General features: G+C 43.3%; 2 protein-coding genes across 2 annotated transcripts in view; one reads left to right on the top strand and one right to left on the bottom strand.

Moving 5' to 3' along the window:
- LOC123766781 (homeobox protein SIX1) overlaps positions 1-11851 on the bottom strand; it is a 54153-nt gene extending 42302 nt beyond the window's left edge. Inside the window, exons 1-2 of the mRNA XM_045756154.2 lie at positions 10998-11851; positions 355-601 (exon numbers count right to left, since the gene is read on the bottom strand). Coding sequence (XP_045612110.1) covers positions 355-601; positions 10998-11535 — 785 coding nt within the window. The 5' untranslated portion in view covers positions 11536-11851. The remainder of the gene's footprint in view (positions 1-354; positions 602-10997) is intronic.
- Positions 1-25297, top strand: part of l(2)37Cd (general transcription factor IIIC subunit l(2)37Cd) — a 126999-nt gene that overhangs the window by 58448 nt on the left and 43254 nt on the right. The gene's annotated exons all lie outside the window — the stretch shown is intronic.

Below are 25297 nucleotides of genomic sequence, written 5' to 3'. Positions count from 1 at the left end.
ACCTTAGTATGGATAAGATACTCAATACTGTATTAACATAACGTAATATTATTTATTTTATATATTTTATACAAGTGCGTAGCTGTTTTATTTTTGTTTAAATTTATCTGAAATACAGTTAAGCCCAAATCCTTATTTCTAATTCTCTATGCCTTCTCTAAATCACAAGTTTTGACCTGAGGTACCAAGTACCCAAGTCTCCCGCTGAACCCAACCAAGATCTGAAGCTCAAGCTAACACCTCAAGCCCACCCTAACACCTGAAGCCCCAAATAACAACCGCAGCCCCATATATATACCTCCCAACTCTAGCCAGTAGCCACCCAACACTTAACAACGTGCTACGGGTACTCACGGTCTGGGTGCGGGGTTGCGGTCTCTCTGCCGGCGGTTCTTGAACCAGTTGGAGACCTGGGTGAGGGTGAGACCCGTCTGCTTGGCCAGGTTCCTCTTCTCGTCGGGAGTCGGGTAACGGTTCTGCTTGTAGCACTCCTTGAGCGCCAGCCGTGACTTCTCCTTGAAGCAGTAGATGGTCTCCTCCCCGTCCCAGATGGTCTTGGGCAGCGGGTATTTCTTCCGGATCCGGTATTTGTCCACCGCCCCTGTGTTGGGATATAACTAGGGTTATCTTGGGGGTATATATATTCTTATATACAAATAACAGTGACAAGAGTTGCAACACTAGCCTTAGTAGTAATAGGAGAGTGTAGTAGTTGTTGTTGTAGTAGTAGTAGTAGTAGTAGTAGTAGTAGTAGTAGTAGTAGTAGTAGTAGTAGTAGTAGTAGTAGTAGTAGTAGTAGAAGTCGTAGTAGTAGTAGTAGTAGAAGTCGTAGTAGTGTTTGTAGTATCAACAATTGTAGTGATAATTGCAGTCGTCATATTATAGCAGTTATTACTGCCATCACCAGTAGCATTACCAATAATATCAACAAGAGACATTGTACTCAAATTAGTAACAGTAGTAGTTACATAAAAAAATCATAGTATAATTGTAGTAACAACAAGAGTAACAAAAGTAGTAGTAGCAGCAGAAATATCAACACTATTAAGCAGTATTAGCAGCAGCAGTGGTGATAATATCAGCAGATTACAATAAATCCACTTGGATCCACTTGAATCCGACGAGAATACATGTACGCTGGTTAGCATTGTAAAACCACTTCAGTTCCCTTCTGCGGTTGAGTGCTCAGTAACTCCCTGCACTATAATGACCAGACCACACACTAGAAGGTGAAGGGACGACGACGTTTCGGTCCGTCCTGGACTATTCTCAAGTCTCCCAGCACTATACGTTGTCTATCATATCCCTAATCTGTCCATGGAGGATAGAACAAAAATGTATATATGCTAGTCAACGTTGTATAAATACATGGCCACGTCTGTGGTAGAAAATAAACTAGAAAAAAGTTGGATCACAGAACAACAGACTCAGCACTAACGTCTGCTTTTGTGTAGGGCAAAGAGTGACCAAAATAATGGAAAATAATGATTCAGAGAAGTGAAAAAAGACGTCTATGAACCGAGATTGTCGATCACTACCACCGGTCGAGTGAGAAACAAGATTGTAAAAGACTGGTAAAATAACGGTAGTTCACTGAAAGAGAGATCATTTATATCAGCTGATGTTCACCGTGTTGAACATTAACCCGTCACACTCCGAGAGGCAGGTGAGACAGCAGAAGACTTCCTGCAGCTCCGTCAGCTGCCGCTGGCTGCTGACGGAGCTGCAGGAAGACCATCGAGGGCCTCCTCCTCAGTGACACAAGGACCCAACATCTCACCCTGCCCGAGTATCAAACCCGGGACCAAGCACTCTCGTTCACACACAATACAGATCAGGATAACTATCCAATATGTCACCAAGTATTTTACTTAACAAATTATAGCCAATTCATCTAGTTATTAAATTCAGTCACGATAGGGAAATTAAGGCATAAACGTGATAGGCTGAGAGTCAAGTTTATGTAAAATAACAATATATAATACCGCAATGGTTATATCAATTACAAAATAATTTGTTTTAATTAATAATAATTTTTTCAATGCTTACAGTCACCAGCATAGTGTGCAGCATGTGTCGACTATACACATTACACAGGGATTATTGTGGATCAAACTCAAGTTACACGAGATGCATGTTCTGTATATCGCTGAGAAATTACATCCCCATCTGTATTGTTCATCATCATGCGACCTCTGTGACAATAATTTATTATTAACTTCCGCCTTCCAAGCACACTGTACCAAATGTACAGTTCCCAATTCTGGCCAAGCTGTTTTGCGGAAATATTGAAATAGCGAATTTTGGCTTGGTGTTGGGCTTAAGGCCTACCAACCTCTGGACGGTTATTAAGGCCGCCACAATAACTTGCTAACCATCTAACATGTATATTTTAGTCCTACCAACCTCTGGAAGGTTATTAAGGCCGCCACAATAACTTGCTAACCATCTAACATGTATATTTTAGTCCTACCAACCTCCGGAGGGTTATTAAGGCCGCCACAATGACTTACTAACCAACCAGCATCTATACTTAACCTCCTAAAATTGTCCAGAACTAAAGTAACCTCTTAGTGTATGTACACCAAAAAGCTGAATATACACTTGTCGGTGGACTTGTTCCTTTTTTTTTTTTATTATTTTTATTATTATTTTCTACCACAAACGTAGCCACACATTTACAATGCTAATCAGCATATATACATTTTCTTCTGTCCTCCATAGACAGGGTTAGAGATCAGTTAAACATATAGTTCAGGGATTTATTGAACAATCAACCACAGAAGGTGATTCGGTACTTTTAAAATGCTAAGCTAACCTATTGCTCCAATACATGTTTACAACACCCATTAATTATTTAAGTTTCGAAGTGTATTGCTTATTTTGACAGGATGTGACGTCACAAGGGACATGTAAACAAACAGATAAACTTTCAAAGGGAGACTCAAGTTCCCACACGGGAGCGTGCCCGGCCCTCCCTGTATGCCCGGCCCTCCCTGTAGTGCCCGGCCCTCCCTGTAGTGCCCGGCCCTCCCTGTATGCCCGGCCCTCCCTGTAGTGCCCGGCCCTCCCTTGTAGTGCCCGACCCTCCCTGTATGCCCGGCCCTCCCTGTAGTGCCCGGCCCTCTCTTGTAGTGCCCGGCCCTCCCTGTATGCCCGGCCCTCCCTGTAGTGCCCGGCCCTCCCTTGTAGTGCCCGGCCCTCCCTGTATGCCCGGCCCTCCCTGTAGTGCCCGGCCCTCCCTTGTAGTGCCCGGCCCTCCCTGTAGTGCCCGGCCCTCCCTGTAGTGCCCGGCCCTCCCTTGTAGTGCCCGGCCCTCCCTGTAGTGCCCGGCCCTCCCTGTAGTGCCCGGCCCTCCCTTGTAGTGCCCGGCCCTCCCTGTATGCCCGGCCCTCCCTGTAGTGCCCGGCCCTCCCTGTATGCCCGGCCCTCCCTGTATGCCCGGCCCTCCCTGTATGCCCGGCCCTCCCTGTAGTGCCCGGCCCTCCCTTGTAGTGCCCGGCCCTCCCTGTAATGCCCGGCCCTCCCTGTAGTGCCCGGCCCTCCCTGTATGCCCGGCCCTCCCTGTATGCCCGGCCTTCCCTGTATGCCCGGCCCTCCCTGTAGTGCCCGGCCCTCCCTTGTAGTGCCCGGCCCTCCCTGTAGTGCCCGACCCTCCCTATAGTGCCCGGCCCTCCCTGTAGTGCCCGGCCCTCCCCTGTAGTGCCCGGCCCTCCCCTGTAGTGCCCGGCCCTCCCTGTAGTGCCTCTTGGTCTACCGTTTTCCTTATTACAACAAATCATAACAGGCGGCCTGGCTACTAGCCTCTTAAGAAACTTCCGAAGTAATGAAGGAAATTCCTCAATTTGTTTTCCCTGCGTAGTCTATAGCTGCAGCCTGTCCTCTCGAGTTGTCACAACGGACAGAAAGTGAGGTACTAAACTGCCCGAACCTCACCTAACCGATGGACCCACGCATGCAAAACGTGAATGTTTGCGAGCCGCAATGATTTGTAGTACATCATATTTGGTCCGTTGGGATTTTGACGTCACAATGCGATATATTTTTTGAGAGGACAGATTGCAGTACTCTTTGAGTACCACAACGGACAAAATAAGAGCTACTAAAATGCCACGAACCTAACGTACCGACCTGACCCAACTGGTCCACACACAGTGTGAATCACTGTGCGTTTACTTGCCATAGTACCATTTATTTTGTCCCATTGAGGATTATAGCATCAAAATACGGTGTATTATTTAAGAGGACAAGGCTGGGCTGAATAGTACGGAGAACCATCCACTGGACACACCACACTGCATGCCTATTGAGACTGTCGAATTAGATCGATTGAAACTAGGGTAGTTGTAGAGTGTAATGGCCCTGCTAAACGCTCCACGTTAACTACTGGTTGGACGGCACACAATGGTTGGATTACCAGCCAACTATCATTACCAGTGGAAGGGAGGGGGTGGGAGAGAAGAGAGGGTAGACGCAGGGAATCAGGGAGGGGGTGGAAGAGATGAGAGGGTAGAAGCAGGGAATCAGGGAGGGGAAAAAAGGGATGGGAGGAAGGATGTGTGATAGAGAGAGAGAGAGAGAGAGAGAGAGAGAGAGAGAGAGAGGAAAAGTAGAATAAAATGAGGAAGAGACTGTGATTTAGAAGATATAGAGATTATAATAAGCAAAGGTGATGGGAAAGAGGAACGGGAGTTATGGGTTGAAGCGGAAATGGATGGTGGGATATGAAAGGAGAGGAAGAGGACTGGACAAAGCCAACAGAGGGAGAGAAGGAAGAGGGGGACGTGAGGGGTGGGAAGGAGATACTAAACACACCGAATATTACCCAGAGAGAGAGAAAGATGTAACATCTGAACTATTATCAAGTTTATTTAATTATATTGCTGTTATACCGAGATTATCTTAAACATTATGAATACTATATTCATAATTATCGGCCGTGTTATCCCTATCAGTATAATCGGTACTGATACCATTAACAAATATATATAATATGGTTATTTGAATGAACTAAAACAGGAGTTTAACAATGAACAGGTTTGAATTTATTATGCTTATAATAAAGCGATTAATGTGAATTATTTTCATCATTATTTTCGTAATTGACGTAACGTCCCATTTATCAGTGAAATAAGGACAATATTTAAACTGATATTATAGCCTATTTGCTCATTGTTTTTATTCATACCCGTATTCAAATTGAATTTGAATGTGAAAAAACTCATCGTGACCTACCCGTTGATAGTTTTTATTTCAATTAATTTTAAATTTGAATATTAATTAAAATTAATTTATTAGTGCTCCCTCTCCACTTAATTAATTCGCTTGTTATTACCATCGTTATGGGTGAACATTTATTTGTTGCTTGATCTCATGAAATTATCATATATGAACAAAATGAACACGAATTAATTTCTCAATGTTTATAATATAGCTAAGCAAGGCTACTGAGGCAAGGACTCTTGATGTTCTATAATTCGTAATTACTATAGCACATGGCTGAAGTTTTTGCTACAAGATGAGTCTTATAATTTTCTACGTAACATAAAACGATAAAGTTTGGTTAAAATGATGATGTTAAGCGTCATCATTCAGGAATATCTTCAGTTGTACACGGGCCCCCTGTTCCTAAACGCTGTGTTTACTATCAGTTTTTCATATTAAAAACACGATAAGTAGCATAAATAATTTCTGCCATTAAAAATAATTTTGTATTACACGTATACAATTTTTTTTAAATATATAAAATTAATTAGGCAACTTTGTTCCATTGGTCAGGAACTGAATTCATTGGTTTATTTTTCTTTTCACAAGTTGCTGTTCTAGGCAGTTGTAAATATACATATACAATATGTATATGTAAATATACATATTATATATGTAAATGTATATATACATATTATATATGTAAATGTAAATCTTACGAGGCAGGTTTGGGTGTGCCATAGATGCTTAAATGAACATACTGCCGCCCGAATAATAGTAGTCCAGGATATTTATCTTGACACTATATATATATATATATATATATATATATATATATATATATATATATATATATATATATATATATATATATATATATATATATATATATATATATATATATATACCTGCATCCTAGTGCACGTGTGGCCCTGTTCCCTGGTTCATTTAATGAGGCTGTTGGTAGGAGTTTATGAACCTCTAAGCTGTTATATATTAAAGATATAAAAGGTGAGTTTCGCCTATGAAATTATTGTAACATTAATAAAAAATATTAAGAGAAAATGAAATTAAAAAAAAACTTTGACAGCAAAATCACGTTCACAACAACTGACTGACACAGAGGACGACTTTATCAACATTCTAACCCACATCTTGAAACAATCAACATTCTAGGCCACTACTTCAAATAATCAACATTCTAGGCCACTACTTCAAACAATCAACATTCTAAGGCACTACTTCAAACAACCAACATGCTTAGCCACATCTTGAAACAATCAACATTCTAACCCACTACTTCAAACAACCAACATTCTAAGACACTACTTTAAACAACCAACATTCTAAGCCACTACTTCAAACAATCAACATTTTAAGCCACTATTTCAAACAATCAACATTCTAAGGCACTACTTCAAACAACCAACATTCTAAGGCACTACTTCAAACAATCGACATTCTAACCCACTACTTCAAACAATCAACATTCTAAGTCACTACTTCAAACAATCGACATTCTAAGCCACTACTTCAAACAACCAACATTCTAAGGCACTACTTCAAACAACCAACATTCTAAGGCACTACTTCAAACAATCGACATTCTAACCCACTACTTCAAACAATCAACATTCAGTCACTATTTCAAACAATCGACATTCTATGCCACTTCCTCAAACAATCATTCTTAGCACCTTTCAATAATCAAGATTCTGGGAAACTACTACGAATCAGTTTTCACATAGAAGTGTTCGGTAATATACCTGTAGTTTACAGTATAGAGGAAGTGTATATAAACAGTTTTGTGTAAGCTGTAAATATTACAATTAGCACAAGTTACTTTTAAACAAATGTAAAAAAATAATTAGGTAAACAAATGTATCAATTAAAACCAAACAAAGTCTCCCGTCCTTGATGAGATATTTATTATATAATAATGTATTAAGAGTCTAGTAATCAGTCTGTTCAATAAATCAATAAACGAGATGCGCCCGAATCGTGAAGGGTTACTTATTTTAGCCCAATTATCTTAAAAAAAAGAAAAAAGAAAAAATCAATTGCGAGGAGCGTGCGTTAGGCTGTAACATCATCATACTGTACTGAACTTGTAGCCACCTTCTGAAACTTCATTTAATTAATGATTCACGTCACAAATATAAAAGAGCGTGCGTTTGACATACAAAAATGATGATGTAAAGCTGATGACTTTATTTATATTGACGTAGTAAGATGGTCTTGGACACTGTTATACGTGGGAGATTGTCGAGGAAAGAACATTGGCGGTTGAGGGAAGGAATTGGAGAACAGGAGAACATAAATATATGTTAACCCGAATCGCTGTACGTATTTGTAGCTTTAGGTATCGCATGTACTAGCTCTATCTATAAATCCAACGTTATGTTTGTAACTCATCTTCTATGTGCTAGCTCTATCTATAAATCCAACGTTATGTTTGTAACTCATCTTCTATGTATGTACTTTTACCTGAATAAATATTCTGATTTGATTTGATTGAACATCAAGGTGGGGAACAGCCGTTAGTGGGGTGTCAGAAGAGTCTCATTTATGGTATTTATTGTTCCAAATTAACTTTAACGAGCGATGTTGATGATGGCGTAAATAGAAATAGGATAATATTTGCAGACTTTACTGAAAAAGGCTCCATTGTAAATTCAAAATAAGCTTCAGATAAATTACAAGAAAACCTTGATAAGTTTCAGGTTTTGGCAAACAATTTAGTGTAGAATATTTTGAAACTTCGTAGTGCGCGGTGTGTCAGCTCAAATGAAAACATTTATACCTCGAACTGCGAAATGTGGTTTGAAGTAATAATTATACTATACCTAACACCCTAATTAGTGAGTGTGAACATACCAAACAAGTACAGTATCTAATAACGTTAGTAATAGGAATCCTAAACTTATCCGATATATTTAGTTAGGTGGAATCCTAAACTTATCCGATATATTTAGTTAGGTGGAATCCTAAACTTATCCGATATATTTAGTTAGGTGGAATCCTAAACTTATCCGATATATTTAGTTAGGTAGAATGAGACCCAACTTGGATGATGTGCGGGCCTGCCTGCCGTACTACAGAACAAAGTCTATAATACACCTATGACAAGTTTACCATCAGAAGATAAGAATGTACACACAAGAGAGGTGTACCCACCTCGGTGTAGGTTCACTTGAGAGTTTACTTTAGCCCTGGACTATGTCCAGGACTAATGTATACTTACTAGACGGTAAGTAAGCATTTATTACTTTAATAACCGTCCAGTGGTTGACAGGCACAAGACCCAATCTCGCAGGATGGTTAGTCATACGTGAGTATGTGATGAGTAGCTTGCACTGGCAAATTTTGGATGCAGTATGAGGATATCTCCAAAAATACAAACATTACAAGCATTACAATATAAAACCACGTTCTTTATTTATTTTTAACGAGAACACAAACCACATTCTTTATTTTTAACGAGAACACAAAACCACATTCTTTACTTTTAACGAGAACAAAACCACATGATTTATTTTTAGCGAGAACAAGACCACATTCTTTATTTTTAACGGGAACACAAAACCACGGCCTTTATTTATTTTTAACGAGAACACAAAACCACGGTCTTTATTTATTTTTAACGAGAACACAAAACCACGGCCTTTATTTATTTTTAACGAGAACACAAAACCACGGCCTTTATTTATTTTTAACGAGAACACAAAACCACGGCCTTTATTTATTTTTAACGAGAACACAAAACCACGGCCTTTATTTATTTTTAACGAGAACACAAAACCACGGCCTTTATTTATTTTTAACGAGAACACAAACTCATGGCCTTTATTAATTTTTAACAAGAACACAAAACCACGGTCTTTATTTATTTTTAAGATGGCTGGGTAACCAGGTGTGTGGTTATTTGGCACACCACGATAGCTTACTGAACAATCACCAAGTATACTTTAGCCCTGAACATTGCCCAGGACCAAAGTATACTACATTATATACACCGAGAAATATATAGTTTCCCGGAGTATATATCACAAGAGTGGTGAGCTAGTATTGGATTTAATGCCTATCAATGGTAAACAACGTATTACTAAACCCGTTAAAACACCACAAATCACCAAACAGCTGTTGAACAACCACTAATCACTAATAAACCCGGTAATCAGCCGTTCAACAACCACGAACCCCCCTCCCCCCCCAACAACAACAACCCGTTAAAACAACCACAAACCATTGAACAACCCGCAAACACAACCGCAATCGTTAATCATACTGTAGTTATGCCTCCCAAGAGCCAACTGCCGGGGTAGTAACGATCATCCTACAAATTATGTAATCAATAGTCCCAAAGGGGGAAGAAAGTAGGGGAAGGGGGAGGGGAGGAGAAAGGATTAAATCCAGCTGACGAGCTTGTTTGAGGCCACAATGACGCTAAACTACTTCAGCAGTGATTAGGTAGTTTGGTTTTATCTGGAGGCAACGGAGTGAATGAAGATTTTTTATTATTATTATTATTATTATTTTCTACCACAGATGTGGCCACACATTTACAATGCTAACTAGCATATATACATTTTCTTCTGTCCTCCATGGGCAGGGTGAGAGATTTGTCAAACACACAGTTCAGAGATTTATTGAACAACCACAGAAGGTGATCGTAGTGCTTTTAAAATGTTAGGCTCAGCTACATACGTAAATACATAGATTTATGAAGATGAACGACTCGCGTTGGCCGGGCTATAGCTTACAGCCGAAAATGAAAATGGTAGCTGAGTGGTTAGATAATTTAAGTAGTCATTATGGAAGGTCATTAAATAAGAGTAATTTGACGGAGTAAATAAGAGTATATTTACATTATATACTCTTATTTATAAAGAACGTTAACAGGCATGATGTTATAGTTACAGTGTTACACTAGTACTGTAATTATGCCAAACAAGTCATAGAAGTTAGGTCACTAATCCAGATTACGACAACTATAAGGATGTTAGATACATGATGGTGACCTCATGTGTTGGAAGAATAAACATGACACGAACGTGTATTGGTAATAGACACTAATCACCCACAAGTAGGCACAGGGGAAGGTGACAACTTCACGGGGGAAAGTGACAACACCACAGGGAAAGTGACATCACTGGGATTGTAATGATCTGTATTACTAAACTTTTATCGCAAACTCTTGAGAATACCTCACATTACTTTAGTTTATTTATATATATATATATATATATATATATATATATATATATATATATATATATATATATATATATATATATATATATATATATATATATCGCCGGCAGGATGATATATAAGAAGCCGGCGATATAATGCCTTCTTCGTCGCCGGCAGGAAGACGAAGAGTGGGGAAAAAGAAAGAAAAAAGTGATTATAAAGAGGAAAGAGAAAGAAAAGAACGTACAGGAAAATGTAGAAGAGGTGAAATGAGAGGAAATAGTAATTTCATCTCCCAAGGAATGGAATGTATAGGAAATAGAAGAGTGGGAGAAAGAGGAATTAAAATAAAAAATAGGAAAGAGAAGTAGTGAAGTAGTAAAGTAATAATAATAATAATAATAATAATAATAATAATAATAATAATAATAATAATAATAATGTTAGAGAAACAGGCGTTAAAACGGAGGTTGAGGCGACCCATTAAGAAGGTGTCCACTACAACAATTAGCCAACAAGGTAGTTAGGAGGACGGGTAATTAGCGAAGGTGAAGAGAGGGGGTAATTATCGAGGGTGTGGAGGCAGGTGTACTCACCGAGGGGCCGTTGTCTGACCTTCTCGGCCTCCTTGTAGTGGGCGCGGTACCACATGTTCTGCATCTCCGTGTGATACTTGGCGGTGAAGGTGTTGGTCTCCAGGATGGTGTACACCTCCTTGAACGTCCCCCGGTGGAATGCCACGGACGCCTTGGCCCTCAGGATCACCTCGGAGCTGCGTGAGACCTCCGTGTGCAGCGGCAGGATGGAGAGAAACCTGCCCAAGCGGTCCATGTCTCCCGCCTGCAGGAGGGTCTCACACACGCAGTCGATCTGCTCTGGGCTGAACTGGAGGCTGGCTTTACTCTGCAGGAGGCTGGAGGATCCCTCGGGGGTGGATGACGACGATGACGACGACGACGATGAGGAGGCGGGTCCTGTGTTGGCTCCTGCGGCCTCGGCGACGTCCCGGGCCATAGTGGAGGTGGCACTGGGGGTCGGGGGCGCCGCTGGCACTAGGGCGCCTGGCGAGGGGATGGAGAGGCTGCCCAGGGAGTCGACAGAAGGTGGGCGGCCCGTCTCCGAAGACGTCTTCATTCTCTGTCACATACGAGGGCTCGCGCCGGGCCGGCCACACATCAGCACCGCAGCCTAACGTATAAATCTGGCAAATATCGCTCTACACACACTCGTGGGCGCTTGGCCGGACGGGAATATCTATCACTGAATTAAAATACGGCGACGATAGCACTGAACACTCGCGGTGATGCTGAATCACTTAATAGTTTGTTTAGCGTGAAGCCCCAGAGCTTGGCACGAGCAACAGGTTTCTGCAAAGGGCGGGGGTGAGCCGTCACTCGTCAGCTGTAAGTAACTAGCGCGTCACTTTGCATCACTCGTCGTCCGTCACACGTTCTGCTCTCAAGAGTTTAAAATGAGCTTGTTCCGTGTCAAGTGATGCTTGTACAAACTTTTCTCATCTCGCTTACAACGCCCCGCCCACGGTGCCAGAGGAGCAGCGCTGAGTGGCGGCGAGACAGACCGGTGGGAGGAGCTTGGCGTCTCTCCCAACCAACCAGCGACGCGCTCGCCATGTGTCGCCAGATCCTCTTTCCTTCCCTGGCAGGCAATTGGCTAACCACAACAAAAGGATGCTAGTGGGCGGGGCCCTCGGGGAACCCAGGATTATCTCTGAAGAAGCAATGGGGGGCCCGACTTAGGCTTTGTTGCGGCACAAATGTTATCGTTACCTCATGCTAGCTGCCGAACCCAACCTTCAAGAGTGGTGGACAATGCTTCCCAAGAACACAATTGACGAGCAAAAGAACAAGGATGATGCAGCGAGTTCTCTTAGCGAGTTCTCTTAACATTTTCTCTCACAATTATGGTTACCGCCTATGAACGCAGAAAGTTACTGGAAAATAATTTTCTCACGTATGATATCCGATATCCAAAAAAAGCAATGACGAATACAAAAACATTAAGGCAAATTAAAATGTTTGTAGATACAAAAATGGCGCTGAGTACACCGCCTACATCGACTCACAATTAAAATTGTGTAAGGAAATTTAATACTAGCACGAACGCAGCAGTAATTCTTAGCCATCATAATTACTAACCATTAATCATTTGACGAATCTAGTAAAGAAAGTATCCACTGGTTTCCTGCTATTCCCCCACTCTAAAAACAAAACAAATGGATTATTTTGTCATAGACTCAAAAATAAAACACAACGTGTCTAATAACATAGGTCCACATCTTCTCTTCTGTTTACCTCAAGATTTTAAGCAGTTTAATTGCTAAACTCCATTATGAGTGACTCACATAATCGTCTACGTGCCACGTTTGGCGTTGGATCCTTAGGCTTATCAACTGCACGAGGGTTAATGTCCTGACTCCAGCTTACTGACCTACCAGCAAATATACTCTGAAGCCTTGATCATAATCCAGGAGCTCTCCTGGTGTGCCATTGACCGGCCCACCGGAGCTCCACTGGTATGGCACTGAGCTGCCCTCAGGTGTTCGTCTGGTGTAGCACTGAGCCGCCCTCAGGTGTTTGGATTGGCACTGAGCCGCTCTCAGGTGTTTGGAGTGGCACTGAGCCGCCCTCAGGTGTTTGGAGTGGTACTGAGCCGCCCTCAGGTGTTTGGAGTGGCACTGAGCCGCCCTCAGGTGTTTGGAGTGGTACTGAGCCGCCCTCAGGTGTTTGGAGTGGCACTGAGCCGCCCTCAGGTGTTTGTCTGGAGTGGCACTGAGCCGCCCTCAAGTGTTCTTCTGGTGTGGCACTGAGCCGCCCTCAGGTGTTCTGGTGTGGCACTGAGCCGTCCTCAGGTGTTCTGGTGTGGCACTGAGTCGCCCTCAGGTGTTCTGGTGTGGCACTGAGCCGTCCTCAGGTGTTCTGGTGTGGCACTGAGTCGCCCTCAGGTGTTCTGGTGTGGCACTGAGCCGTCCTCAGGTGTTCTGGTGTGGTACTGAGCCGCCCTCAGGTGTTTGGAGTGGCACTGAGCCGCCCTCAGGTGTTTGTCTGGAGTGGCACTGAGCCGCCCTCAAGTGTTCTTCTGGTGTGGCACTGAGCCGCCCTCAGGTGTTCTGGTGTGGCACTGAGCCGCCCTCAGGTGTTCTTCTGGTGTGGCACTGAGCCGCCCTCGGGTGTTCTTCTAGTGTGGCACTGAGCCGCCCTCAGGTGTTCTGGTGTGGCACTGAGCCGCCCTCAGGTGTTCTTCTGGTGTGGCACTGAGCCGCCCTCGGGTGTTCTTCTAGTGTGGCACTGAGCCGCCCTCAGGTGTTCTGATGTGGCAGTGACCTGCCCTCCGGTCATTTGGGAGGCCATTACTTTTCTTAATAGGTTGCATTTGTAATGTTGGCTAAAAATCCATTCACGTGTTAGTAACGAATTCGCAAAAAGAATAACATCAGCAAGTCGTTTGATGCTACACCGGTTTTTTTTTTAAACTGGTATTGTACTGGGATCTCCATCTATCACGGGAAATGGGCCCATCGCAACACGTTAACCGTACCATCAAGCAAGCATAGGCAGCTATCTAACCCCTTCTCTTGATCTTCCACTCCACAAAAAAAATGCAACCTTTCAGTCTAATCAGACACGTACAAACCCAATCAACCCACCTAACCTCGAATAGAATACATATTTTATCCATCGGTATATGGTATTTGGGAGGCCATTACTTAATAGGTTGCATTTGTAATGTTGGCTATGATTACGTAAAACAACAAGTCGACTTATTAGTTGAGAGGAAGGGTTGGTTTCATCTACCACAACCTTATGTAAATAGTTCGACAGTGCATCGTGAGCTTTAATAATCTACCCAGCTTAAACTTTATAATGTGTAGCCTAACTTGACTTAGCTATAAGCCAATAATAATAACTTTAGTTTTTTAGCTCAAGTTTTATGTCACATCATTCTAAATGTGGTTGGAATAGTTCATCTAGGAGTTAAACTAAACCAACCATAACCATATACCAATAGCATACAACATTGGTATATTTCCATGACCGAAAATTTACCTATAAAAACAAATTCAGTTTTCAGGCGTTACTCATGCAGCAAGCCAAAGTTTGTTCAAGTTAACACTAACTATTGAGTATAAGACAACAAATCAAGTCAAACTCAGCGCAATGAAGCAGTCTACAAATTGTACAGCTCAGTCAACTAATTCCTAGCGCAACAGTCAACCCATACCTAGCAAGCCTCACTCATCCATTCTAGTTCTAGAACACCATAACCAATCATATCTCCCACCACACCCAGGCAAATCCAGTGCGCCATAATAACTAAACACAGCGCAATACAATGAACCAATAGAGCACCCCCACAATTAGCCAGTCCCAGCAAATCACAACCAACCAAATCCAGCGAACTACAATTAACTAAACCAAGATCACTACAACTAATCAGACCCAACACACCACAACCAATCGAATGCAGCCAACCAAGCCTAACGCAACCGCAAGTAAACAAAACCACAGTCATATCCATTAATCAGTAAAACCAAAGTATCAATGATCAAGTGAGATATCATTGACGTACTTTATTCTTGTTCACGATCCCACCTGTAAACTTAGTCATAAATTGTCATAATTAAAACTTAGTCGGGCGAGCAGAGGCTTTGTGGGTCTCTATATTGGGACATTCCTGGGTTGAAAACAAATGTAAACCTCATCTAACTGAATCCTACACAACCATTTAACACATAAACTGTATTAGGGGTTACAGAATGTAGGATGATTGGTTATGTTAAATATGCATATAACCGTAAACAAACAAAACAAATATTTTTGTTTCATCCCTTTGTTGTGCTTTTTCACAGAATGTAAAAAATATAATTGTTATAAGTAAATCGCCTTTTTGAAAGAGGCGGATGGTTTTAACGAAGTTTGTTATGATATATTGAAGTATTCACAAGGAACCTGATGCCGGATCGGACGGTCGACCCCTCCTTGATTCATCAGTGATATAGCGATATTGTGCAGTCTGAAACCTAGCTCTGGCGCTTGTAACCCTTCCCTGCGCCCCCAGCGACACCCGGCGGCCACTCCCATCATCCCCCCCCCTGCCTCACCGGTTCTCCCTCTCACCTCTCGCCACACCCGACCGTAAGCACTTCCTCACTAAATGCTTCTCACCTCTGTGAGCATTTTAACTCAGTTTTGTGTGTTGTGGTCATGCATGTGTGTGTGTGTGTGTGTGTGTGTGTGTGTGTGTGTGTGTGTGTGTGTGTGTGTGTGTGTGTGTGTACTCACCTAATTGTACTCACCTAATTGTGCTTGCGGGGGTTGAGCTCTGGCTCTTTGGTCCCGCCTCTCAACCGTCAATCAACTGGTGTACAGATTCCTGAGCCTATTGGGCTCTATCATATCTACATTTGAAACTGTGAATGGAGTCAGCCTCCACCACATCACTTCCTAATGCATTCCATTTGCTAACTACTCTGACACTGAAAAAGTTCTTTCTAACGTCTCTGTGGCTCATTTGGGTACTCAGCTTCCACCTGTGTCCCCTTGTTCGCGTCCCACCAGTGTTGAAAAGTTCGTCCTTGTTTACCCGGTCGATTCCCCTGAGGATTTTGTAGGTTGTGATCATGTCCCCCCTTACTCTTCTGTCTTCCAGTGTCGTGAGGTGCATTTCCCGCAGCCTTTCCTCATAACTCATGCCTCTTAGTTCTGGGACTAGTCTAGTAGCATACCTTTGGACTTTTTCCAGCTTCGTCTTGTGCTTGACAAGGTACGGGCTCCATACGGGCTCCATGGCTCGTACCATGATTGGTACGGGATTGTGTGTGTGTGTGTGTGTGTGTGTGTGTGTGTGTGTGTGTGTGTGTGTGTGTGTGTGTGTGTGTGTGTGTGTGTGTGTGTGTGTTTACTAGTTGTGTTTACTAGTTGTGTTTTTGCGGGGGTTGAGCTTTGCTCTTTCGGCCCGCCTCTCAACTGTCAATCAACTGTTTACTAACTAACTACTAACTTACTAACTACTTTTTTTTTTCCCCCACACCACACACACACACACCCCACGAAGCAGCCCGTGACAGCTGACTAACTCCCAGGTACCTATTTACTGCTAGGTAACAGGGGCACTTAGGGTGAAAGAAACTTTGCCCATTTGTTTCTGCCTCGTGCGGGAATCGAACCCGCGCCACAGAATTACGAGTCCTGCGCGCTATCCACCAGGCTACGAGGCCCCCACACATGTGTGTGTGTGTGTGTGTGTGTGTGTGTGTGTGTGTACTCACCTATTTGTGTCTGCAGGATCGTGCATTGACTCTTGGATCTCGCCTTTCGAGCCATCGGTTGTTTACAGCAATGACTCTGGTCCTATTTCCCTATCATACCTAGTTTTAAAATTATGAATAGAATTTGCTTCCTCCACCTGCTCCTTAAGTGCATTCCACTCCATTTGTGTATGTGTGTGTGTGTGTGTGTATGTGTTGTGGGGGGTGGGTGGGGGTAGGACACGCACTTCTCGTAACACCATTTCGTCACCAGTCAAAAACCCATAACATCACATGCACCAAGATCTCACCAGAGGTCAGACACGCACCGTCTGAATGTAGCACATCAATAATACCGAGAATAACCAACATATTTGAAGAAATTTTGACAACACAGCTGTGCTGGGCGCGTGGTTCGTAATCTTGTGTCACCCAGATAACCCAAAGGCAGGTCCGCAGTCCCTTCTCAATAAAAATGACCCAAGGGTATATATTTATATATATATACTTCCACGGAGTACAGATAAGTAACAAAGTAGTTTAAGATAACAGATTGCCATAGTTCAACCAGACCTCCTAAAATTATATTACTTATCGCCACAATTTGGTAGTCGAGCGTATAAAACTAGACCGTTCAAGCCCACATTGTCCTCATTTTGCGCTAATTCATTGGTGCAAAACGTGAACTTTTCGGGGGTTCAACGGTCCATTTTTGTTTCTTTCAATTAAATAGTTGGTATAAGCTTATCGTTATTGGAGGAAAAAAAGAGAGTGACAAAGAATGAGAGACAGTCTCAAGCGCCGTCTCTGTCTCAGGACAGTGTAGCATGGAGAGTTTTTGGGTCTGACAGTACGAGCAGTGCAGTCACAGACAACAACATTACATATCTACAGTGTAAGTATACAAAAAAAAAAACTGACCAGAGGGTAAATGCGAAAGCAGCTACCACCTTACCTTGAGGTTACCTTGAGGTTACCTTGAGGTGCTTCCGGGGCTTAGTGTCCCCGCGGCTCAGTCGTCGACCAGGCCTCCTGGTTGCTGGACTGATCAACCAGGCTGTTAGACGCGGCTGCTCGCAGCCTGACGTATGAGTCACAGCCTAGTTGATCAGGTATCCTTTGGAGGTGCTTATCCAGTTCTCTCTTGAACTCTGTGAGGGGTCGGCCAGTTACCACAGACAGACATGCGAATAATGGACAAAATAAACACAGTAACTGGCAATGCTTAAGACAAAGACACAAACGAAAACAAATAATATAAGCAGAGAATAGACCAAAAACACAACCCTGTGTGTAAAACACTCACATCCCTCAGACAAAGACATACTGACACAGCCTTCTATGCAAGAATATAGCCATCGACAAGAAGACAATACAGACATAGATACACTACATAGACTCAGATACAAGACAGACATAGTCTCAGTACAAGACAGATAGGTACCTATGCTCGACAAGAGAACAGGGGCCGCTAGGTATTTAATTAAAGATTTAATTAACTTTTCAAGATCCTGACTGATGCGTCCTCTTCAAAATGACTGTTTGAGACCAGTTTAATTGTAGTTTGCTCCGTTTTCTGTGGTTCTGGGTGTTTGTTGTTTGGTATTCTGTTATTTGGGTCACTTGTTCTCTAATTAATAGAATGTTTATTATCTAGCTAATATTTTGTTCTCGTTAATTTGGCGTCATATAATTAGATATTTCATCATTTCACACACACACTCTCTCTCACATAAGGGCTATTTCATATTTCATAATTAGATATTTCATATTTCATTTTACTTCTATTTAATTAATTTTGCATTTAAAAAAAAATATCGTGCGATATCAACGGGTGGAAACTTTCAGCATGGAGGTACAAGGAAGATTATATTTAAGTAGATGTTTACTTACAGAAAGGTCACTTGTGCCTTGTATGCCTTACTGCATTGTTAACTTAATAGGCTATAACAAAAATCTGGCAGCCCTCTTATATCCAGTTATGAAATATTTGACGCTTTTGCTCCAAATTGAAAGGTCATTGATTCTGCTAACACATAATTCATTTGATATTATGGCAATATTATTCAGTTGCTTAAAATTTATTGATTACTCTGTAGTGTTTTTTAGTATATAAAAGTTTTGTAGTACATACAAATATTATTTTAAAGATTATATCAATTTTATTCAGTTGCCCTAAAATTCGTTCAGTTTTCATTTAATGATTACTCAGTAGTGTTTTTTATAATAATATTATTTTATTAAACGTTGTGCGTTAAAAGACAGTGAACAAATTTAAGAAAGCGTAAATAGTGTTTAGAGCGGCTAATTGTGTACGAAATCTCGAGAGGGCGCGAGCCTCAAGTGGCGGCGCCCGCGCTAATCCCCAGGTATAATAAGTCTGACCGAGCCAAAATGGCTGGCCTGGGAAGAAAACCCTCTTCACTACTTCACACATCATCTGGAAACTCTTCCAGATGCTTGACTCCACCCTATTTGTTCGTACCGTTTGGCTGACGTTATACAACGGTGGGTTTGGTGTTGGGATTAAACGTGTATACTTTAGTTCAACACTACAATCAACTCTCAGTGATACACTTGAGAAGCACCATACACACACCTCTCTGTTTGCAAATATATCGTGTCATCCATAGTAAACCTTGTAGCCATTTATTGCAGTCGCCTGTTACAATTTACACTTGTGTGTCCTGCAAGGTGGATTGTCGCGCCACTTAACCCCTCACCTGCGCCGCCACGCCACTTTACTGAGGTTCATGAAACATACATTCTTGTCTTTTATATATATATATATATATATATATATATATATATATATATATATATATATATATATATATATATATATATATATATATATATATATGTATGTATATAGATATGTCGTACCTAGTAGCCAGAACGCACTTCTCGGCCTACTATGCAAAGCCCGATTTGCCTAATAAGCCAAGTTTTACTGAATTAATATATTTTCTCTAATTTTTTTCTTATGAAATGATAAAGCTACCCATTTCATTATGTATGAGGTCAATTTTTTTTTATTGGAGTTAAAATTAACGTAGATATATGACCGAACCTAACCAACCCTACCTAACCTAACCTAACCTATCTTTATAGGTTAGGTTAGGTTAGGTAGCCGAAAACGTTAGGTTAGGTTAGGTTAGGTAGGTTAGGTTGTCTAAAAAACATTAATTCGTGAAAACTAGGCTTATTAGGCAAATCGGGCCATGCATAGTAGGCTGAGAAGTGAGTTCTGGCTACTAGGTACGACATATATATATATATATATATATATATATATATATATATATATATATATATATATATTATACTGTATGTAGAATGAGTTTACTTCAGGTGTGAACTATGCCCATGCCTGAAGTATAGTTGGTGGTCAGTAAATGATTGTGGTATTACAGTCGATATTTTGACTTTCCTCTCGGGATACGACACAATAACCACAGGAAACGTTATTGGTCAGCAGCTTCGACAAACGTCTTCTACACCAACATTTGCCGTGGCGCCTCATAGCACCCAATTACACAGCTTCTCATTCCTGGGAAACAAGCAAAGTTGTTTCTTTAAGGTGTACATAACTGCCTTCCTCCCCCGCACAGGAAATTCAGGCTTCCGCCTCTTTCCCTGCGACGCAATATGGTAATTTCCCTCCAGTAGTCAATAGGCTATTATAAGATAAAAACTGATATGAAAATCGACCGTAAGTCCCACTTAATATTAGCACACTCATTCTCACGCGATTATTTACATTGTCAACTGACGAAGCTGGTCGTTCAGGAAAGCTTAAAGCTTTAGACCGAGTGAAGTGGGTGGTGACAATGGGCGGGTGAGTGGATTACGCCAGTATGGGAGAGGAGGGAGGGAGTGAGTGAGAGGAAGGAGACTGCCAGCCACAAAGGATACGCGTACCCCTCGACTATGTAATGTTTACATGCGAAATATAAAGGGTTTCTACTGATGAATTAGCGGGAGCGTTCGTCAATGGTTCTTTCTTAGTGATTACGGTCTTGGGTGTTGAGGCGGTGGGCAAAATGTATTATATTAACTTTCATCAAGATTAGGGCGTTTTACTATATTTTTCTATTTGAATAATTTCTCTCTAGTGCTTATTTTTTCCTTATCAAATTACTCTTGTTAATTATGTTGCTGTTATCATTATTAATTATATTAAGACTAATATTAGTTCTAATTGAACATTGGTATTAATCGTAATAATAATTATTAGAAATATTATCATTGGTTATTCCGAGTTTCACTGTTTTTGTTACATAGGAACTTAAATAATTTTAAAACGGAAGTCAGTCAAGATTCTTGCTGAAAGCACAAGTTAAAATGAAGCATCTTAGGAACAAGGAGTCAACAGAAGTGATCTGCTCCTTTATACACTTGTGCGAATAAGAAAAGCAAGAATACAAAGCCCAACACTAAACCAAGTTAAATGGGATTTATGTTGAGGCTTGAAATGATGAGGCTATAATTGATGAGGCCTCATCATTGTGCCTCCCCTCACTGCTCTAGTGTGTACCTCTGACTGCTCTAGTGTGTACCTCTGACTGCTCTAGAGTGTACCTCTGACTGCTCTAGTGTGTACCTCTGACTGCTCTAGTGTGTACCTCTGACTGCTCTAGTGTGTACCTCTGACTGCTCTAGTGTGTACCTCTGACTGCCCTAGAGTGTACCTCCTTCACTGCTCTAGTGTGTACCTCCCTCACTGCTCTAGTTCATGGCTATAAGAAACCACCCATTTAGCCTGGAGGTCAGGTAGAGAGGATCAGACACTAGGGGGAGAGCGAGGTGTGAGGTCACCGCAGGTCAAGGTCAGGTCACCACTAACATGACCTCACAAGTAATTAAAATATGAGAATAATCTTGTCGGAGCAATGCGAGGGGCTCGAACTGTCGTCCTGGGATACTTGCAGACGCACGCACACCACAATGACCAACCAACAAAAAATAACAGCCAGAAATTCTACTAAGCTTAGGCGTTTGAAAGGCTCACAGTTGGTGTCCATTATAGTTCAACATGTTGCCCGCCCGCTCTGTGTAATTAAAGTCATTATAGGTGTAGGGTTAGTTAATTGATCGCTGCAGGTGTGTGAAATGTGGCACTCAAAGCCTCAATTTTGGCGGTAAGTGGTCCTGGCAGGTGTTTTGTTGATGACAAATCAACTCTGCTTTCTCGCGGAAATTAAAATACATTTTTGGGTCTGTGGCTCCTGGAGCATGTTGGTGGCTCCTGGAGCATGTTTGTGGCTCCCGGGGCATGTGTGTGGCTCCTGGTGCATGTGTGTGTGGCTCCTGGAGCATGTTCGTGGCTCCTGGAGCATGTGTGTGGCTCCTGGAGCATGTTTGTGGCTCCCGGGGCATGTGTGTGGCTCCTGGTGCATGTGTGTGTGGCTCCTGGAGCATGTGTGTGGCTCCTGGTGCATGTGTGTGGCTCCTGGAGCATGTTCGTGGCTCCTGGAGCATGTGTGTGGCTCCTGGAGCATGTGTGTCTCCTGGAGCATGTGTGTGGCTCCTGGAGCATGTTTGTGGCTCCCGGGGCATGTGTGTGGCTCCTGGTGCATGTGTGTGGCTCCTGGAGCATGTTCGTGGCTCCTGGAGCATGTGTGTGGCTCCTGGAGCATGTGTGGCTCCTGGAGCATGTGTGTGGCTCCTGGAGCATGTGTGTCTCCTGGAGCATGTGTGTGGCTCCTGGTGCATGTGTGTGGCTCCTGGAGCATGTTCGTGGCTCCTGGAGCATGTGTGTGGCTCCTGGAGCATGTGTGTCTCCTGGAGCATGTGTGTGGCTCCTGGAGCATGTTTGTGGCTCCCGGGGCATGTGTGTGGCTCCTGGTGCATGTGTGTGGCTCCTGGAGCATGTTCGTGGCTCCTGGAGCATGTGTGTGGCTCCTGGAGCATGTTTGTGGCTCCCGGGGCATGTGTGTGGCTCCTGGTGCATGTGTGTGGCTCCTGGAGCATGTTCGTGGCTCCTGGAGCATGTGTGTGGCTCCTGGAGCATGTGTGTCTCCTGGAGCATGTGTGTGGCTCCTGGAGCATGTGTGTGTCTCCTGGAGCATGTTTATAGCTCCTGGGGCTCCTGCCCGCCCTGTGGTGGGTGGGGGGTGCCCGCCCTGTGGTGGGTGGGGGGTGCCCACCCTGTGGTGGGTGTGTGGGGTGCCCGCCCTGTGGTGGGTGTGGGGTGCCCGCCCTGTGGTGGGTGTGGGGTGCCCGCCCTGTGATGGGTGGGGGGTGCCCGCCCCTGTGGTGGGTGTGGGGTGCCCGCCCTGTGATGGGTGGGGGGTGCTTGCCCCTGTGGTGGGTGTGGGGTGCCCGCCCTGTGATGGGTGTGGGGTGCCAGCCCCTGTGGTGGGTGTGGGGTGCCCGCCCTGTGGTGGGTGTTGGGTGCCCGCCCTGTACTCACCTAGTTGTACTCACCTAGTTGTGTTTGCGGGGGTTGAGCTCTGGCTCTTTGGTCCCGCCTCTCAACCGTCAATCAACAGGTGTACAGATTCATGAGCCTATCGGGCTCTGTCATATCTACACTTGAAACTGTGTATGGAGTTAGCCTCCACCACATCACTTCCTAATGCATTCCATTTGTCAACCACTCTGACACTAAAAAAGTTCTTTCTAATATCTCTGTGGCTCATTTGGGCACTCAGTTTCCACCTGTGTCCCCTTGTGCGTGTTCCCCTTGTGTTAAATAGACTGTCTTTATCTACCCTATCAATCCCCTTCAGAATCTTGAATGTGGTGATCATGTCCCCCCCTAACTCTTCTGTCTTCCAGCGAAGTGAGGTTTAATTCCCGTAGTCTCTCCTCGTAGCTCATACCTCTCAGCTCGGGTACTAGTCTGGTGGCAAACCTTTGAACCTTTTCCAGTTTAGTCTTATCCTTGACTAGATATGGACTCCATGCTGGGGCTGCATACTCCAGTGATGGGTGTGGGGTGCCCGCCCCTGTGGTGGGTGTGGGGTGCCCGCCCCTGTGGTGGTGTAACACTGTAAAAGTGTTTGGTTTAGTTTAATACATACATAGAGTACACGAGTCACAGACAGGGATCTGAGAGGCGCCAGTTGTCTGCCTGAGATCTCACACCTCAAAGCGTTAATGACCTCAAGTGACCTGAGGTCAGATCATGCGAATTTCACCTTGCTTCTACTAATCTCTTAGTTGGAGCCGGGTAGCCTTCAAACTTGCCGACGTTTAAGGAGTGGCTTGGTAGTGCCGGAGGCTATCTACTTGTGGGCGGAGTTAGCTACTAGGTTCCCCAATATAAACTCGGAGAGCTATCCAGCAGAAAAGCATTAAGAGACAGAACAACAGACGAGAGCAGAGACGACGTCCCTAGCAGGGAGGCTGTCGGCCGGCAGGGGCGAGACAGTCTCTGTCAAGCTACAGACCCCCCCCCCCTCTCTATTCAACTTAGACTCAGTCCTCGGTGAGTGAACAGTAAGGTGACTTGGTCGTGTTTACATATGTTGTGTGATGATCAGGGGCAGTCAAGTTGTAGGGTTCTCGAATTCTTGGATGATGACTCACTTTGCATATTAAACTGGAACATTTTAATTTAATTGCTAAATTATGATACTTCATGGGAAATATAATTATGAATTTATTATTTAAATTGTGTTTAACTTTGTTCCCTAGAGATTTGAGTTGAGGTGAGAAAGCCTCTGTGGTTACTGGTTTCATGGTTTAGAATGAGTACATGATAAAGATGGGAACTACTAATAATGAACTCATGATAACATCTTTGGTGAATTTTGTGATACAGGCAAGTTCCATTCCTTGTCTTGTATGTAATGATCATGAATGGATGGTGGCAGCATTTCGTCTTCTACTATCTACACTTCTACGTTTACTTTCTACTCTTCTCCTTCTACCTATCTACACCTCTCCTTCCCCCCCTCTCTGAACTCTCACTTTCAACTAATGACCCTCCTCGCTCCTCCCACCTCCCTACCTCTCACCCCAGACCCTCACTAATTACTTCACTATTCATTTCTTTCCTTTCGTTTTCTCTTATACGTTTGTGGCAATGATTCAGTATTCTAGAGTTCTCTCTAGAGTTTCGGGTAGCTGATCCAGTTACGGCGCCTTGTGGTCTTAGCACCTAGGTAGTCAAATACCTAGGTTACAAGGTGTTGAACGAGAGAGGTTGCCTTAGGAACTCTGGGAGTGTTCTAGAATAGTTAGCTAACTGGGGACGGGATAACGGACTAGAGAGAGCTGTTTCCCCCGGCCTCGTTAGTTAACTGGGGGGTGGAATAATGGACAAGATAGAGCTATTTCCCCCACCCCCCGTTACAGTGGGTGTGTAAAGGAGAGGAGACATGAGGGAAGGGAGAGGAGTAAGTAATAAGAAAAGTAGGAAGTGAGGCAGAGAAGAATGGTAGGAGGAAGGGAAGAGACCGGAAAGGAGGGAATAGGGAAAGGTGGGATGGAAGGGTAGGTGTGAGGGGTGAAAGAGACGGGGTGTAGTGGACTAACAAGGCAGTTAGCGCCCCACGCGCCGACGAGCGGTCATTATTGGTAATTATCAGCTTCCTGCCCGTCCCATCTCCCTCACCCTTCCTGCCCATCTCTCTCTCTCTCTCTCTCTCTCTCTCTCTCTCTCTCTCTCTCTCTCTC

The sequence above is a fragment of the Procambarus clarkii genome, chromosome 60 (assembly GCF_040958095.1).
Source record: "Procambarus clarkii isolate CNS0578487 chromosome 60, FALCON_Pclarkii_2.0, whole genome shotgun sequence".
Taxonomy (NCBI): Eukaryota; Metazoa; Arthropoda; class Malacostraca; order Decapoda; family Cambaridae; genus Procambarus; species Procambarus clarkii.
This window is presented reverse-complemented; position numbering and strand designations above follow the sequence as displayed.